The sequence below is a fragment of the Elephas maximus genome, chromosome 7 (genome assembly GCF_024166365.1).
Source record: "Elephas maximus indicus isolate mEleMax1 chromosome 7, mEleMax1 primary haplotype, whole genome shotgun sequence".
Taxonomy (NCBI): domain Eukaryota; kingdom Metazoa; phylum Chordata; class Mammalia; order Proboscidea; family Elephantidae; genus Elephas; species Elephas maximus.
This window is the reverse complement of record NC_064825.1, coordinates 11232481-11250061: the sequence shown is the minus strand read 5'-3', so window position 1 is coordinate 11250061 and position 17581 is coordinate 11232481. Positions and strand designations below refer to the sequence as shown.

Genomic DNA, 17581 nt, shown 5'->3' with positions numbered 1-17581 from the left:
GAAGTCTTCCTAAAACCAAATAATAGTTTAGCTTAGTAAAAAATGTCTGCCTTGAGCATTATGCTCTTTTAAGAACTATCTATATGGGATCAAACTGACAACAGCAACTTGAAAGATTAGACAGGAACCTTAGGGAGCAGTGAATTTATGTTAATGGGGGAGGAACAACTCAGTAAGGAGGGTGAAAATGGTTACACAACTTGAAGAATATAAACAATGTCACTAAATGGTACATGTAGAAACTGTTGGATTTCTGCATGTACCATTTACAAAAGGTGAGGCTTCCTAGAGGAGCAAACACTTTGGCTGGAGACCTTTGGGGATCAATAAGAAATAAGGCTAGAAAAATAGGCCAGGGCCAGATCATAAAACGTTTATACAGAGGATTTTGAACTTTATCCTGTTAAAGATATTAGTCTAGTGACAGTGAAGACAATGGTGTCATTTCCATATGGAACAACAGCAATAGGGATTATTTGGGGGAGGGGTAGGTAGAGGATAGGGAAAAATAGAAGCATGAAATGAGGGAAAATTAAGCAAGTAATAATGATAGAAGGAGACATTAGCTTTATTTTTTAAGTTAAATTTGAGATACAGTACAAATTGAACCAAAAAAACCAAACCTGTTGCCATCGAGTCGATTCTGACTCATAGTGACCCTACAGGACACAATAGAACTTCCCCATAGGGTTTCCAGGGGTGCCTGGTAGACCTGAGCTGCTGACCTTTTGGTTAGTAGCCGTAGCTCTTAACGACTATGCCACCAGGGTTTCCACAGTACAAATTAGGACATATAAAATTGAAATTAAGGAGACATATATTCATTCTTCCAACCACTATGTATTGAATGCTTATTATGCACCAGGCACTATATTAGGCATTAGAGAGACAATTACCTATTATTAAGAAGCTTTTGGTCTATATATTTGAAAGTCGTCTGAGAGAGATTACCGAAACCATGGAAGGAGTAAGTATGCCAAAAGAGAAAATCTAGAGGATTAAGAGGCAAAAAACTATGAGAAGTACTTACCTTTTTGAGTCACAAGAAAAGGAACCAGAAAAGTAGAGGCTGAAAAGGTAAAAGGAGTTTGGAGAGTCACAAAATTCTGAAGAGGGAAAGTTTGAAAAAAGAAGTGTTGGCAATCTTAAATGCTTTGGAGGTACCAATGAGAATAAGGCTTGGAAGGAATTTGGCACCAAGAGATCAGTGGTGACCTTTGAAACAGCAGGTTATACAGAATGGGAAAGTTGAAGTTAATAATAGAGAACTAAGGACTGAGTGGGTGGGAAGAAACTGAATCAAGAGAAATCATGGTACATTAAGGGGAAACTAGGGCAGGAATCAGCTTTGTACGTGTAGGAATGATTGTTGCAGGCAGGGAGGAAAGAGTTAGTACAGAAAAGTGAAATGCAGAAAAGAAGTGAAACAGTTGGGAATGGTGAGATGCAAGAAGACATGGGATCAGGAAATAAGGAGAGTTAGCTAAGCAAAGGAAAAAAGATGGGTAAAAGAATTCCGAAAGCCTTTTTTTTTTTTTCCAGTGAAGAAGCAAATAAAGACATCTGAAAACAGTAAGGAAGAGGGCTACAGTTTTGAATTCCCAGAGGTCTGAATAAGTTTGGAATGATCACTGAAGGTAGAGAGAAATAGAATCAACCAGGAACAAATAAATGAACTGTTGAATGAACAGTGGGATTTTCCAGAGTCAAGAATGATAAGGTTAAAGAACAGAAAGATGAAGGAACCCAAGGTAGTGAAGAATACCAGAAGAAAGCTAAGGTATAATAACTTAAATAGCTGGAATTCTTGATGAGGAGGGAGAACAAATCAAGAAGAACTGACAAGTTAGGATACATGGAAAACTCTATTATTCACATTTTAACCTTTTAAGCCACCACTTGTCTGTCAGTTTGTCATACTGTGGTGGCTTACATGTTGCTGTGATGCTGGAAGCTATGCCACCAGCATTTCAAATGCCAGCAGGGTCACCCATGGTAGACAGGTTTCAGCGGAGCTTCCAGACTAAGACAGACTAGGAAGAGGGAGCTGGCAATGGTATTTTCAATCACCTCATATGCCTGCAAAAGCTGGACAATAAATAAGGAAGACCAAAGAAGAATTGATACCTTTGAATTATGGTGTTGGAGAAGAATACTGAATACACCACAGACTGTCAGAAGAACAAACAAACCTGTCTTGGAAGAAGTGCAGCCAGAATGCTCATTAAGAGAGAGGATGGAATGACTTTGTCTCACATACTTTGGACATGTTATCAGGAGAGACCAGTCCCTGAGAAGGACATCATGCTTGGTAAAGTAGAGGGTCAGGAAAAAAGAGGAAGATTCTCAATGAGATGGATTGACACAGTGGCTGTAACAATTGGCTCAAATACAGCAATGATTGTGAGGATGGCGCAGGACCAAGCAGCGTTTCATTCTGTTGTACACAGGGTTGCTTTGAGTCAGGACCTACTGGACAGCACCTAACAATAACAAAGTGCCTCCCTTTAAAGATCTTTTAGATAACATCAGGTTGCTGGAAAAGACTGAGCAGAGGAGAAAGTGAGCAAGGAACATCTTTTATTTCTTCACACAAAAGTGCTGAACTCTCCACAACTACCACAGCTTCCACCAGACTGAGTCCAGCACAACTAGATGGTCCCCAGCTACCACCACTGACTTCTCTGACACGGATCACATTAGAGGGTCCCAGACAGAGCTGGAGAAAAATGTAGAACAAAATTCTAACTCACAAAAAAAGACCAGACTTACCAGTCTGACAAAGACTGGAGAAACCTCAAGAGTATGACCCCGGGACATCCTTTTAACTCACTACTGAAGTCACTTCTGAGGTTCACCCTTCAGCCAAAGATCAGACAGGCCCATAAAACAAAACAAGACTAAAGGGGCACACCAACCCAGAGGCAAGGGCCAGAAGGCAGAAAGGGGACAGGAAAGCTGGTAATGGGGAACCCAAGGTTGAGAAGAGGAGAGTGTCGACATGCTGTGGGGTTGGCAACCAATATCACAAAACAATATATGTATTAATTGTTTAATGAGCAACTAATTTGTTCCATAAACCTTCATCTAAAATACAATTTTTTTGTTTTTAAAGTGCGGTCTTCTTACCAAGAAATGTTCCCAAAGAATTATGTCTACCCAGAAAAAGCACTTCTTTCTAATTTGCCTAGAAAGGGTATTTTTTCCTAGTTGACCCATCTGGAGGGGTACCTCTTTCAAATTTTCACAAAGGTGCCCTATAAGCTAGCAGTATCATGGCACTAGCACAATGCCACTTATTTAGAGAGAATACTGCTTATAATTACTGATGGTCCTCTATACAGGAAGTTCCCTGACTCTGCCTGAACATGTAGAAGGGCCAGTAGCAGAATGGAATTGCAATATGTATCAGAGACTGCTGTTTACCCCCAATATCCGTTCTTCCCCTTTTCCGTAACAGAATCCCCTTTTTTAGCTGAGCATGTGGCTGGTTAGAATAAAGATATTTCCCAGCCTCCCTTGCTGGTAAGTGTATGTGTATGTTTAATCATTTCCTTCTTGCTGGCAGGAATGTGATTGTAATGGCTAGAGGTGGAGCAGCCAAAGTCACCATCACATGACCTTGGGAATGGAGATAGATTGTGCCCCTAAACACCATGAAGTACCATGCCAGTCCTGGACCATGCAACTTCAGAGTTTTACATGACTGAAAAGTATAGTTTAAGCAACTATTATCATGGAGGTTTGTTCAGCTGGACCTATTCTAACTAACGAATTAAGGACTTTCCATGGACACCAGTGGCATTTTCTAATCTAACATGGTGTCCTTTATACTTGGAACCAACCTTCCTATCATGCCAGCTGGTCTGATTCTTCTTTTCTCTACACAGATTACTCAAACATTTCATTCTTACTGAGAAATACAGTTTGTAATCTAAGCTCTGAAAGGATTTTTCTTTTCTAATTATGGATGTAGGGGTTTCTCCAACATTAACATAGCCAGAAGTTAATAAACAAACTAGTACCAACTAAGAGAATACAAATATCACTATATATCAGTAAGACTATAGGATGGAGTTCCTTTCTCTCGCACAATTTGATAAGGCCCTTCATGCCCTGGCCCCTGCTTAACTCTGCAGCCTAATCTCTTCCCTCTCAGAATCTTTCACCTTTCGCTCCAGCAATAATTTATTATAAACACACATATGTTTGTGTATGTGTGTGTATGTGTGTGTGTATATAGTCTCTTCTGCATCTAGGCTTTTAGACATGCTGTTCCATCTGCCTAGAATGCCTTTTCTCACCCTTTTAATCAAACTAACTACTATTTGTCCTTTGGGATAAAAAAAAAAAAAAACTTAGATATCAGTTCCTTGGACATCTCTCCCTGAATCCCTAGGACAGAATTAAGTGTACCTTCTATATACCCCCTACAACATACATATAATATAAAAGCTCTTAGCACATTTACTGCTCTGTACTGAAATATTCTACTTACCTGACTGTCTCCCCAGTTAAAAACTACTCACGGGGAGGGACTATGTATTGTTTACCATTGCACCACTAGGATCTAGTACAATGCCTGACATATGGTTTAAAAAAGCCCACTGCCGTCACGGTTAGCATGCAATAAAGTTTGTTGAACGAATGAATAAACTCACACCTTGACTGTTTTTGCTTTTCATACTTAGTAAATTCTACATACCACATTCTACAAACTGTATAATAACCAAAAAAGCCAAACCCAGTGCCATCGAGTCAATTCCGACTCATAGTGACCCTATAGACAGAGTAGAACTGCCCCATAGAGTTTCCAAGGAGCGCCTGGTGGATTCAAACCGCCGAGCCTTTGGTTAGCAGCCGTAGCATTTACCCACTACACCACCAGGGCTGTATAGTAGAGGTTGAGAATTTGAGTGAAGATATTTGAGACAATGTAAAAAGACTTCTTGGGCTGTAGAACCTGATCATGTTAACCTACAAAATATAAGCTTACAAATAGCCCTTGATAGAAATTATCTCCACCAAAAGGAGACGAAACTTGGATGTCTATAGAAAAGTCTCCAAATCACATATGCACCCATTAGTAAGCCAGTACCCGTTGCCATCGAGTTATGACTCACAGAGGAGATCCCATGTCAGAGTAGAACTGTGCTCCATAGGGTTTTCAGTGGCTGATTTTTCAGAAGTAGATTGCTAGATCTTTCTTCCAAAGCACCTCTGGGTGGATTTAAACCTCCAGCCTTTCAGGGAGCAGCCACCTAGGGACTCCAACCCATTAGTAACTGGGTGTACTTAAAATCGTTCTGCCCATTTCATTAAGTTCCCCAATACCATGAAAATCCAAATAATTTTCCACCAGTATCTGTTATTACAAACCCTATAAGAGAAAAGGTCATATTGCTCTCAAGAAATGGCCCCTCTGGTTTAAGGACGGGGTCAACAATGTCTTCCAATTTAGGGTGCCTAAAGACAGCATGGAGCCCTGGTGGTGCAGTGGTTAAGAGCTTGGCTGCTAACTAAAAGGCTGGCAGTTCAAATCCACCAGCTGCTCTTTGGAAACCCTATGGGGCAGTTCTTCTCTGTCCTATAGGGTCACTATGAGTCAGAATCAACTCGATGGCAATGGTTTTTTTTTTTTTTAAAGATAGCCTAGATTCAAGGCTGATTTCTAAAAGCAGAAATAAATGTAAGAAAAAAAGATAAATTACTGTACTTTAAGTATTATTAGTTAATCCACAGTAAACTTAAAATTTATCATTCTAATTTCTTGGATTTATTATTTTAAAAATAACTTTAAAATTAATTTTCAAAAAGACAAATGTTTTTCTAAATATATAAGATTCAAAATTATTAATATTTTCTTTTCTTACTCTATCAGAAACAGGTCTCCAGCCATTGTTCTCTATGCGACGATACCAGCCACTATTGTCATCTTTCTGGAGAGTATCACTTTTAACATGTGACGTATGTTTTGGTAGAAGTTTTGTGTAATCTCTAGGGCTGTTGGCACACAGATCTTCGATATGTCTGTGAGTGAAAATTTTATAGTATATGTTGGGTGGAAATTTAACCTGTAGGTGGAAGAGTTCAAAACACAGATGTAGTCTAATTATAAAAATGTTTTACATTTAAAAAATTGTATCTTTCAAATTTCATATAAATGTGCTTTAAAATTACTAAATGAGAATTCATCCATACTTACCCCACCTAATCTGAATCGTACAATAACGCCAGCAGCAGCATCTAAAAGATTGGCCTATAAGAAAAGTATGTTACTCTTCAATATTCTGTAATACCAATTTGATTCTCACTCTATTTTAAAATAATTTCTTAATATTGACTATTTATGAAATACGCTGAATGAACTGACCTCATATAATTCATTCTAAATTAAAGAATATTTTAAGACCTAAGAATTTTCACCAAAGAGGACATTCAGGCTGCTAAAAAACACATAAAGAGGTGCTCACAATCATTAGCCATTAGAGAGAAGCAAATCAAAACTACAACGAGATACCATCTCACTCCTGCAAAAATGGCTCTGATCAAAAAAACTGAAAATAACAAAAGCTGGCAAGATTGTGAAGAGATTAGAACTCTTATAGGCTGCTGGTAGAATTGTAAAATGGTACAACCACTATGGAAAATGGTATGGTGCCTCCTCAAAAAGCTAGAAATAGAAATACCTGGAAATCCAGCAATACTACTCTTAGGTATATATCCTAGAGCTACAGGAGCAGTGACACAAACAGACAAACATAACATACTTATGTACACCTATGTTCACTTCAGCATTATATACAATAGCGAAAAGATGGAAACAACCTAAGTGCCCATCAACTGATGAATGGATAAACAAATTGTGGTACATACATACATTGGAATACTATGCAACTATAAAGAATAATAAAGAGTCCACAAAAAATCTTATAACATGGAAGACATTAAGCCGAATGAACTAAGTCAACCACAAAAGGACAAATGTTGCATAGTCTCACTTTTATAAAAAGTCAAGAATAGGCATACACACAGAGAGCAAAGTTCTTTGATGGCCACCAGGGAAGGGAAGGGAAGGAGTGGGAGTCACTTTCTAGATAGCAGACACTTGTTATTTTTGGTGATGGGAAAGGCAATACCCAATATGGGTGAAGTCTGTACAACCTGACCAAGGCAAATGTAGGCACTAAGAAGTACACAAGAATAAGGGACAATTTTGATAATGCAATAACATGTATAGTTTTTAAACAACAGTAATAACAACCAAAAAATATAAGTGTGTTTACATAGGTATGCTGTTCTTAGGTGCTGTCGAATTGGTTCTGACTATAGCGACCATATGTACAACAAACCAACCATATGCCTGGTCCTGCACCATCCTCACAATCATTGCTATGTTTGATTGTTGCAGCCACTGTGTCAATCCATCTCATTGAGGATCTTCCTGTTTTTCCATGACCACCTACATACCAAGCATGATGTCCTTCTCCAGGAATTGGTTCCTCCTGATAACATATCCAAAGTATGTGAGACGAAGTCTTGCCATCCTCACTTCTAAGGAGAATTCTGGCTGTACTCCTTCTAAGACAGATATGTTCATTCTTCTAGCAGTCCATGGTATTCTTTGCCAATACCATACTTCAAAGGAATCAATTCTTCTTTTGACTTCCTTATTCATTGTCCACATTTCAATGCATTAGACAACTGAAAACATCATGGCTTGGTTTACCCAATGCAATACATTCTTTGGTTTCTTGATTGTTGCTTCCAGGGGCATTGATTGTGGATCCAAGTAAAATGAAATCCTTCACAACTTTAATATTGTCTTTATTTATCATGATGTTGCTTACTGGACCAGTTGTGAGCATTTTTGTTTTCTTTATATTAACGTGCAACCCATTCTGAAGGCTGTAGTGTTTGATCTTCATCAATAAGTGCTTCAAGTCCTCTTCATTTTCAGCAACCAAGGTTGTGTCATCTGCATATCACAGGTTGTTAATAAGTCTTCCTCTAATCCTGATGCTGTGTTCTTCTTCATATAGTTCAGCGTCTCAAATTATTTGCTCAGTATACAGATTGAATAAGTATGCTGAAAGAATATAACCCTGACGTACACCTCTTCTGATTTTAAACCAAGCAGTATCCCCTTGTTGTTCAAACGACTCTCTCTTGGTCTATGTAAAGGTTCCTTATGAGCACAATTAAGTGTTCTGGAATATCCATTCTTCCCAATATTATTCATAATTTGTTATGATAAACACAGTTGAATGCCTTTGCAGCCAATAAAACACAGGTGAACATCTTTCTTGCATGCTTTCGGTAAAGAACTACCTGACATCAACAATTATATCCTTCATTCCACATCCTCTTCTCAATCCATCTAGAATTTCTGGCAGTTCCCTGTCAATGTACTGCTGCAACCATTTTTGAATTATCTTCAACAAAATTTCATTTGCTATGATATTAATGGTATTGTTTAATAATTTCCGCATTCTGTTAGACAACCTTTCTTTGGAATGAGCACAAATATGGATCTCTTCCAGTTGGTTGACCAGTTAGCTGTCTTCCAAATATCTTGACATAGACAAGTGAGTGTTTCCAGTGTTGCATCTGTTTGTTGAAACATCTCGATTGGTATTCCATCAATTCCTGGAGCCTTGTTTTTCACCATTATCTTCAGTGCAGCTTGGACTAGTTCCTTCAATGCCACTGGTTTTGATCATATGCTACCTCCTGAAATGGTTAAACATCATCCAATTTTTTTCGGTACAGTGACTGTGTATTCCTTCCATCTTTTTTTGATGCTTCCTGCATCATTCAATATTTTCCCCACAGAATTCTTCAATATTTCTACTAAAGGCTTGAATTTTTTTTTTTTTTTCAGTTCTTTCAGATCAAAAAATGCTGAGCATGTTCTTCCCTTTTGATTTTCTAATCCAGGTCTCTGCACATTTCATTAAAATACTTTACTTTGTCTTCTTGAGCTGCCCTTTGAAATTTTCTGTTCAGCTCTTTTACTTCACCATTTCTTCCTTTCACTTTAGCTACCCTACATTAAGGAGCAAGTTTCAGAGTCCTTTCTGACATCCATTTTGGTCTTTTTTTTCTTCCTGTCTTTTTGACGACCTTTTGCTTTCTTCATTTATGATGTCCTTGATGCCATCCCACAGCTCCTCTGGTCTTCGATCATTAGTGTTCAGTGTGTCAAATCTATTCTTGAGATGGTCTCTAAATTCAGGTGTGATATACTCAAGGTCATACTTTGGCTCTCATGGACTTGTTTTTATTTTTGTCAACTTCAACTTGAACTTGCACATGAGCAACTGATGGTCTATTCTGCAGTCAGCCACTGGCCTTGTTCTGACTGATGATATTGAACTTCTCCATCAACTCTTTCCACAGATATAGTCGATTTAATTCCTCCGTATCCCACCTGGCGAGGTCCATGTATATAACTGCTGTTTATGTTGTTGAAAAAAGATATTTGCAACAAATAAGTCTTTGGTCTTGCAAAACTCTATCATGTGATCTCTGGTGTCATTTCTATCACCAAGGCATATTTTCCAACTACTGCTCCTTCTTCTGTTTTCAACTTTTGCATTCCAATCACCAGTAATTATTAGTGCATCCTGATCGCATGTTTGATCAATTTCAGACTGCAGAAGTTGGTAAAAATCTTCAATTTCTTCATTTTTGGCATTAGGGGTTTCTTGCAAATTTGAATAATATTCCTATTAACTGGTCTTCCTTGTAGGCATATGGATATTTTCAAATCCTTCAATATCCTATCACTGACAATGTTGTACTTCAGGATAGATCTTGAAATGTTCTTTTTGATGATGAATGCAATGCTATTCCTCTTAAATTTGTTATTTCTGGCATAGTAGACCTTATGATTGTCTGATTCAAAATGGCCAATACCAGTTCATTTCAGCTAACTAATGCCTAGGATATTGATCTTTGTGAGTTCAATTTCATTTTTGACGACCTCCAATTTTCCTAGATTCATACTTCGTACATTTCATGCTCCAATTATTAATGGATATTTGCAGCTATTTATTTTCAGTTTTAGTCTTGCCATATCAGCAAATGAAGGTCCCAAAAGCTTTACTACATCCACATTATTAAGGTCAACTCTACTTTGAGGGGGCAGCTCTTTCACAATTGTATTTTGAGTGCTTTCCAACTTGGGGGCCTCTTTTTTCGGCACCAAATCAGACATATTCTGCTGCTATTCATAAGGCTTTCACTGGCCAATTTTTTTTTTTTTTAGAAGTAGATTGTCAGATCTTTATGTTCAGTCTGCCTTAATCTGGAAGCTCTGCTGAAACCTGTCCACCATTGACGACCCTGCTGGTATTTGAAATACCGGTGGCATAGCTTCCAGTATCACAGTAACATGCAAGCCACCATTATTAACCCTTCCAGGGACACAATAGAAAAAATGTAGAATGAAACTCAAATTTCTAAAAAAAGTCCAGACTTACTGGACCAATAGGGATGAGAGGAACCCTTGAGACTATTGCCCTAAGATACCCACTGAACCTAGAACTAAAGCCACTCCCAGAGGTCACCTTTCAGCCAAATCATAGACTGGCATATGAAACGAATGGAGCCCTGGTGGCGTAGTGGTTAAGAGCTATGGCTGCTTACCAAAAGGTTGGCAGTTTCAATCTACCACCTGCTCTTTGGAAACCCTATGGGGCAGTTCTACTCTGTCCTATAGGGTCACTATGAGTTGGAATTGGCTGAACGATAATGGGTTTGGGTGGGGTTTTTTTGTTTTGGTTATAAGACAAACATCACTCTTGAATAATGTGCTGCTCCCTTAAACAATCAACTATATGAGACCAAAGGGCCAAAATTTACCCAAAAGCAAAGATGAGAAGGCAAGGAGGGGCAGGAAAGACACATCAGTGGAAACAACAAACAAAATGGAAATAATGAAAACACTGACACACTGTGAAAACTGTAACCAATGTCATGCAAGAATTTGTATAAAAATTGTTAGGCGGGAACCTAATTTGCTATGCAGACTTTCACCTAAAGCACAATAAAATATTAAGAAAAAAAAAAAAAAGACCTAAGGAGTTAATATTGAATGGACATCCACTAAGTAAACAGATTATTTGGTAAGTGGAAAAATCATACCAAACTATATTTCTTTTCCATGCAATAGATTTGTATATGTCTTCTGATGGGTTCTAGCATTTATTTCTCTTGGTTATATACTCAGGAGTAGAATATGAAAGGAAATGGATTCTATGTATGATTCACTGTACTACATACTACCAAAGAGTTTTCTGAAGGGTTCTGTACCGATTTACCAGCAATATATGAGAATTCTGATTGTTCCACATCTTACCAAAACTAGCTATTATCAATCCTTTATACATTTTAGACATTCTGGTAGGGGTGTTATGGTAGCTCATTATGATTTTAATTATTTCCTTGATGGCTAACAAAATTGAGTACATTTTCACATACTTACCAGCCTTTGGGATATATCAGTTTTGACAGGGGTTTCTGAATTTTATTACTCTATTCAAAGAACCAACTGGCTTTGCTCATTTTTTCAATTTAACTTCTAATTTTTATTCATTGATTTCTTATTTTTTCTTTATTATTTCCTTCTTTTTACTATCTTTGGTTTTAATTTAATTATCTTTTTCTAGATTGTGGAGGTGGAAGCTTGGTGAGTTGATTTTTCAACGTTCTTTACTTCCCTCTGAGCTCTACTTTACCTGCATTTCACAAGCTTTGATATGTATAATTTTATCATTACGAAGTTAAAAATACTTTCTACATCTGGGGCCTTAAACGCTAGCAAGCGGCCATCTAAGATGCATCAATTGGTCTTAAACCACCTAGACCAAAGGAAAATGAAGAACACCAAGGACACAAGGTAATTACGAGCCCAAAAGACAGGAAAAAAAAGGGCCACATAAACCAGAGACTACATCAGCCTGGGACCAGAAAAACTAGATGGTACCTAGCTACAACCAATGACTACCCTGAGATGCAACACAACAGAGAACCCCTGAGGGAGCAGGAGAGCAGTCGGATGCAGACCCCAAATTCTCATATACAGACCAGACTTAATGGTCTGACCGAGGCTAGAAGGACCCTGGTGGTCATGGCCCCCAGACCTTCTGTTGGCCCAGGACAGGAACCATTCCCAAAGCCAACTCTACAGACATGGATTGGACTGGACAATGGGATGGAGAAGGATGCTGGAGAGGAGTGAGCTTCTTGGATCAGGTGGACACTTGAGACTGTGTTTGGATCTCCTGTCTGGAGCACAGATGAGAGGGTAGAGGTGGTTAGAAGCTAGCAGAATGAATACAAAAAGAGAGAGTGGAAGGAGGGAGTGGGCTGTCTCATTAGGGGAAGAGCAATTGGGAGTATGTAGCAAGGTATATATACGTTTTTGTGTGAGAGACTGACTTGATTAGTAAACTTTCACTTAAAGCACGATAAAATTTTTTTTTAATTTTTCTAATGTTTGTACTGATTTGTTTTTTAACCCATGAGTTATTTAATATCATGTTGCTTAATTTTCAAATATTTGGTGATCTTCTAGTTCTTTTAATCTTATTAATTTCTAGCTTAATTCCACTGAGATTAGAGAATATTATCTATGGTTTTAACCCTTTGAAATTTGTTATGACTTACTTTAAGTCTCAGCATATGATCTATTTTGATCTTTTTTTTTCTTGCACTTTAGATGAAAGTTTACAGAACTAGTTTCTCATTAAACAGAACACATATTATTTTATGACGTTGGTTAAGAACCCCACAACATGTCAACACTCTCCCTTCTCAACCTTGGATTCCCTATTACTAGCTTTCCTGTAGTGTGCCCCTTTAGTCTCGTTTTGTTTTATAAGCCTGTCTAATCTTTGGCTAAAGGGTGAACCACGGGAGTGACTTCATTACTGAGCTAAAAGGGTATGTGGGGGCCATACTCTCTGGATTTCTCCAGTCTCTGTCAGGCCACTAAGTCTGGTCTTTTATTGTGAGTTAGAATTTTGTTCTACATTTTTCTCCAGGTCTATCTGGGACCCTCTATTGTGATCCCAGTCAGGGCACTCAGTGGTGATAACCAGGCACCATATAGCTGTGCCACACAGTCTGCTGGAGGCCATGGTAGATGTAGTCTATTAGTACTTTGGCCTAATCTTTCCCTTGTTCAGCAGAGCATCAGTATACTAGATAAACATACAAAAACCAGTTGGATTCCTCTACACCAATAAAAACAACATCGAAGAGGAAATCACCAAATCAATACCATTTACAATAGCCCCCAAGAAGATAAAATACTTAGCAATAAGTCTTACCAGAGATGTAAAAGACCAATACAAAGAAAACTACAGGACACTACTGCAAGAAACCAAAACAGACCTACATAAGTGGAAACACATACCTTGCTCATGGATAGGAAGACTTAACATTGTAAAAATGTCTATTCCACCAAAAGCAATCTATAGATCTATACCAAAACCAAACCCAGTGCTGTCGAGTCAATTCCGACTCATAGCAACCCTATAGGACAGAGTAGAACTGCCCCATAGAGTTTCCAAGGAGCGCCTGGTGGATTTGAACTGACGATCCTTTGGTTAGCAGCCGCAGCACTTAACCACTACACCACCAGGGTTTCCATAGATCTATAGATCTCTTCTATTAGTTTCAGTAGTTTTCTTGAGGATTCTTTAGGGTTTTTGTGTATAAGATCATGTCATCTGTAAATAGAGATGCTTTTACTTCTTCCTTACCAATCTGGATGCCCTTTATTTCTCTATCACAATGTTGAATAAGAGTGGTGATAAAGGGCATTCTTGTCTAGTTCCCATTCTCAAGGGGAATGCTCCCAGACTGTCTCCATTTAGGATGATGTTGGTTTTGGCTTTGTATAAATGTCCTTTATTATGTTGAGGAATTTTCCTTCTCTTCCTCTTTTGTATCTATAGATACAATGCAATTCCGATCCAAATTCCAACGATATTTTTTAGTGAGATGGGGGAAAAAATCACCAACTTCATATGGAAGGGAAAAAGGCCCCAGGTAATCGAAGCATTACTGAAAAAGAAGCACAAAGTGGAAGCCTCACTCTACCTGATTTTAAAACCTATTATACCGCCACAGTAATCAAAACAGCCTGGTACTGGTACAACAACAGATACAAAGACCAGTGGAACAGAATTGAGAATCCAGACATAAATCCATCCACACATGAGCAGTTGATATTTGACAAAGGCCCAAAGTCAGTTAAATGGGGAAAAGACAGTCTTTTTAACAAATGATGCTGGCATAACTGGATATCCACCTGCAAAAAATGAAACAAGACCGATACCTCACACCATGCACAAAAATGAACTCAAAATGGATCAAAGACCTAACTACAAAATCTAAAACGATAAAGATCATGGAAGAAAAAATAGGGACAACGTTAGGAGCCCTAATACATGGCATAAACAGTATAGAAAACATTACCAACAATGCATTAGAGAAACTAGATAACTGGGAGCTCCTAAAAATTAAATACCTATGGTCATGCAAAGGCTTCACCAGGGAAGTAAAAAGATTACCTACAGACTGGGAAAAAGTTTTTAGCTATGACATTTGCGATCAGCGCCTGATCTCTAAAATCTACATGATATTGCAAAAACTCAACAACAAAAAGACAAATAACCTAATTAAAAAATGGGCAAAAGATATGAATAGGCACTTCACTAAGGAAGACATTCAGGTAGCTAACAGATACATGAGGAAATGCTCACAATCATTACCCATTAGAGAAATGCAAATCAAACCTACAGTGAGATTCCATCTCACTCCAACAAAATAATAAATGTTGGAGAGGTTCTGGAGAGTCTGGAACGCTTATACACTGCTGGTGGGAATGTGAAATGATACAACCACTTTGGAAACTGATTTGGCGCTTCCTCAAAAAGCTAGAAATAGAACCACCATAGGATCCAGCAATCCCACTCCTTGGAATATATCCTAGAGAAATAAGAGCCTTTACACGAACAGATATATGCACAGCCATGTTCACTGCAGCACTGTTTACAATAGCAAAAAGATGGAAGCAACCAAGGCGCCTATCAACGGATGAATGGGTATATAAATTGTGGTATATTCACACAATGGAATACACAATGCATCGATAAAGAACAATGATAAAACCGTGAATCATTTCATAACATGGAGGAATCTAGAAGGCATTATGCTGAGTGAAATTAGTTGCAAAAGGACAAATATTGTATAAGACCACTATTATAAGAACTCGAGAAATAGTTTAACCATACAGAAAATATTCTTTGATGGTTACGAGAGGGTGGAATTGTCATTTTCACAATGTTGAGTCTACCTATCCATGAGCATGATGTGTTTTTCCATTTATGTAGATCTCTTGGTTTCTTGCAGTAGTGTTTTGTAGTTTTCTTTGTATAGGTCTTTTACATCCCTGGTTATATTTATTCCTAAGTATTTTACTTTTTTAGGGGCTATTATAAATAGTATTATTTTCCTGATCTCCTCTTCATTATTCTCTTTATTGGTGTATAAGAATCAACTGATTTTTATATGTTATCTTGTATCCTACTATCCTGCTGAACCTTTCTATTAGTTCCAGTAGTTTTCTCATGGAGTCTTTTGCGTTATTTTTAGGTATAGTATCATATCATCCACAAATAGGGACAGTTAACAGTTTAACTTCTGTATTACCGATTTGGATGCCCTTTTTCTTGTCTTAATGCTCTAGCCAAAAATTCCAGGAGAATGTTAAATAGGGGTGGTGTCTTGTCTTGTTCCTATTCTCAAGGGGAATGTTTTCAGCCTATCTCCAGTAAGAATGACGTTGGCTGTTGGTTTTTATATTGAGGAAATTCCCTTCTACACCTATTTTATTGAGAGTTTTTTTTATCAGGAATGGGTGTTGGACTTTGTTGAATGCCTTTTCTGTGTCGATTGAGATGATCATGTGATTCTTTTCTTTCATTTATGTGGTGGATTACATTGATGGATTTTCTAATACTGAACCATTCTTGCATACCTAGTATGAATCCTACTTGATTGTGGCATATTATTTTTTTGATATGATACTCAATTGTATTGGTTAGAATTTTTTAAAGGATTTTTGCATCTATATTCATGAGAGATATTGGTCTGTAATTTTCTTTTTTTGTGGTGTCTTTACCTGTTTTTGGTATCAGGGTTATGTTGGCTTCATAGAATGAATTCAGAAGTATGATTTCCTTTTCTATGTTCTGAAATAGTTTGAGTAGTACTTGGATAAGCTCTTCTCTGAATGTTTAGTATAATTCTCCAGTGAAGCCATCTGGGCCGGGGCTTTTTTCTTTGGGAGTTTTTTTATTACCTTTTCAATCTCTTCTTTTGTTATGGGTCTGTTCAGATTTTCAGCATCATTTTTTGTTAGTTTGGATAGTATGTTTCTAGAAATTTGTCCATTTCCTCCAGATTTTCAAATTTGTTCAAGTATAGTTTTTTATAATACTCTATTATGATCCTTTTTATCTCATTTGGGTCTGTTGTAATATCCTCCATTTCATTTCTTATTTGGGTTATTTGTGTCCTCTCCTGTTTTCCTTTTGTCAGTTTGCCCAGTGGTTTTTTGATTTTGTTGATCCTTTCAAAGAACCAACTTTTGGTTTTGTTCATTCTTTTTACTGTTTTTCTATCCTCTATTTATTTCTGCTCTGATCTTTATTATTTCCTTTCTTCTCATGACTGTGGGCTTTTTTTTTTTTTTTTGCTGTTTTATGTTTGTTCAAGTTTTGTAGCTAATGCTTTGATTTTGCCCCTTTCTTCTTTTTTGATGTGTGCATCTATTGCTATAAATTGACCTCTGAGGAGTGCCTTCGCTCTGCCCCAAAGCTTTTGGTTTTCATTCTCATTTGATTCTAGGAATTTTTTTATTGCATCTCTGATTTCTTCTATTACCCCTTGGTTTTTAAGGAGGGTATTATTCAGTTTTCATGTAACTGATTTTTTTTCCTTGCTTTTGGGTCTCTTCCTGTTGTTAATTTCTACCTTGATGGTGTTGTGGTCAGAAAAGATACTTTGTATTATCTCAATGTTTTGGATTTTGTTGAGGGTTGCTCTGTGGCCTAAGATGTGGTCTATTGTGGAGAATGTTCCATGTGCGTTGGAAAAGAATGTGTACTTTGCAGCTGATGGGTGGAGTGTTCTGTGTACGTTTATGAGGTCAAGTTAGCTAATTGTGTCCTTTAGCTCTTCTGTATCTTTGTTGAGTTTCTTTCTAGATATTCTGTCCTTTACCGAGAGTGGTGTGTTGAAGTGTCCTACTATTACTGTGGAATCATAAATTTCTTTTTTCAGTGCTGTTACACTTGTTTTATGTATTTTAGATTCCTGTCATTGGATGCATAGCTGTTTATTATGGTTAAGTCTTCCTGATGGATTGTCCCTTTGATCATTATATAGTGCCCCTCTTTGTTTTTTTTATGGTGGTTTTTGTTTCAAAGTCTATTTTATTTGAGATTAGTATTGCCACTCCTGCTCTTTTTTGGTAGCTGTTTGCTTCATATATATTTTT

General features: G+C 37.6%; 1 protein-coding gene across 1 annotated transcript in view; it reads right to left on the bottom strand.

Annotated features, from left to right (window-relative positions):
- The window catches only part of C7H11orf65 (chromosome 7 C11orf65 homolog), a 57300-nt gene that overhangs the window by 26340 nt on the left and 13379 nt on the right, over positions 1–17581 (bottom strand). Inside the window, exons 3-4 of the mRNA XM_049889375.1 lie at positions 6206–6259; positions 5874–6074 (exon numbers count right to left, since the gene is read on the bottom strand). Of these exons, the coding sequence (XP_049745332.1) occupies positions 5874–6074; positions 6206–6259 (255 nt within the window). The remainder of the gene's footprint in view (positions 1–5873; positions 6075–6205; positions 6260–17581) is intronic.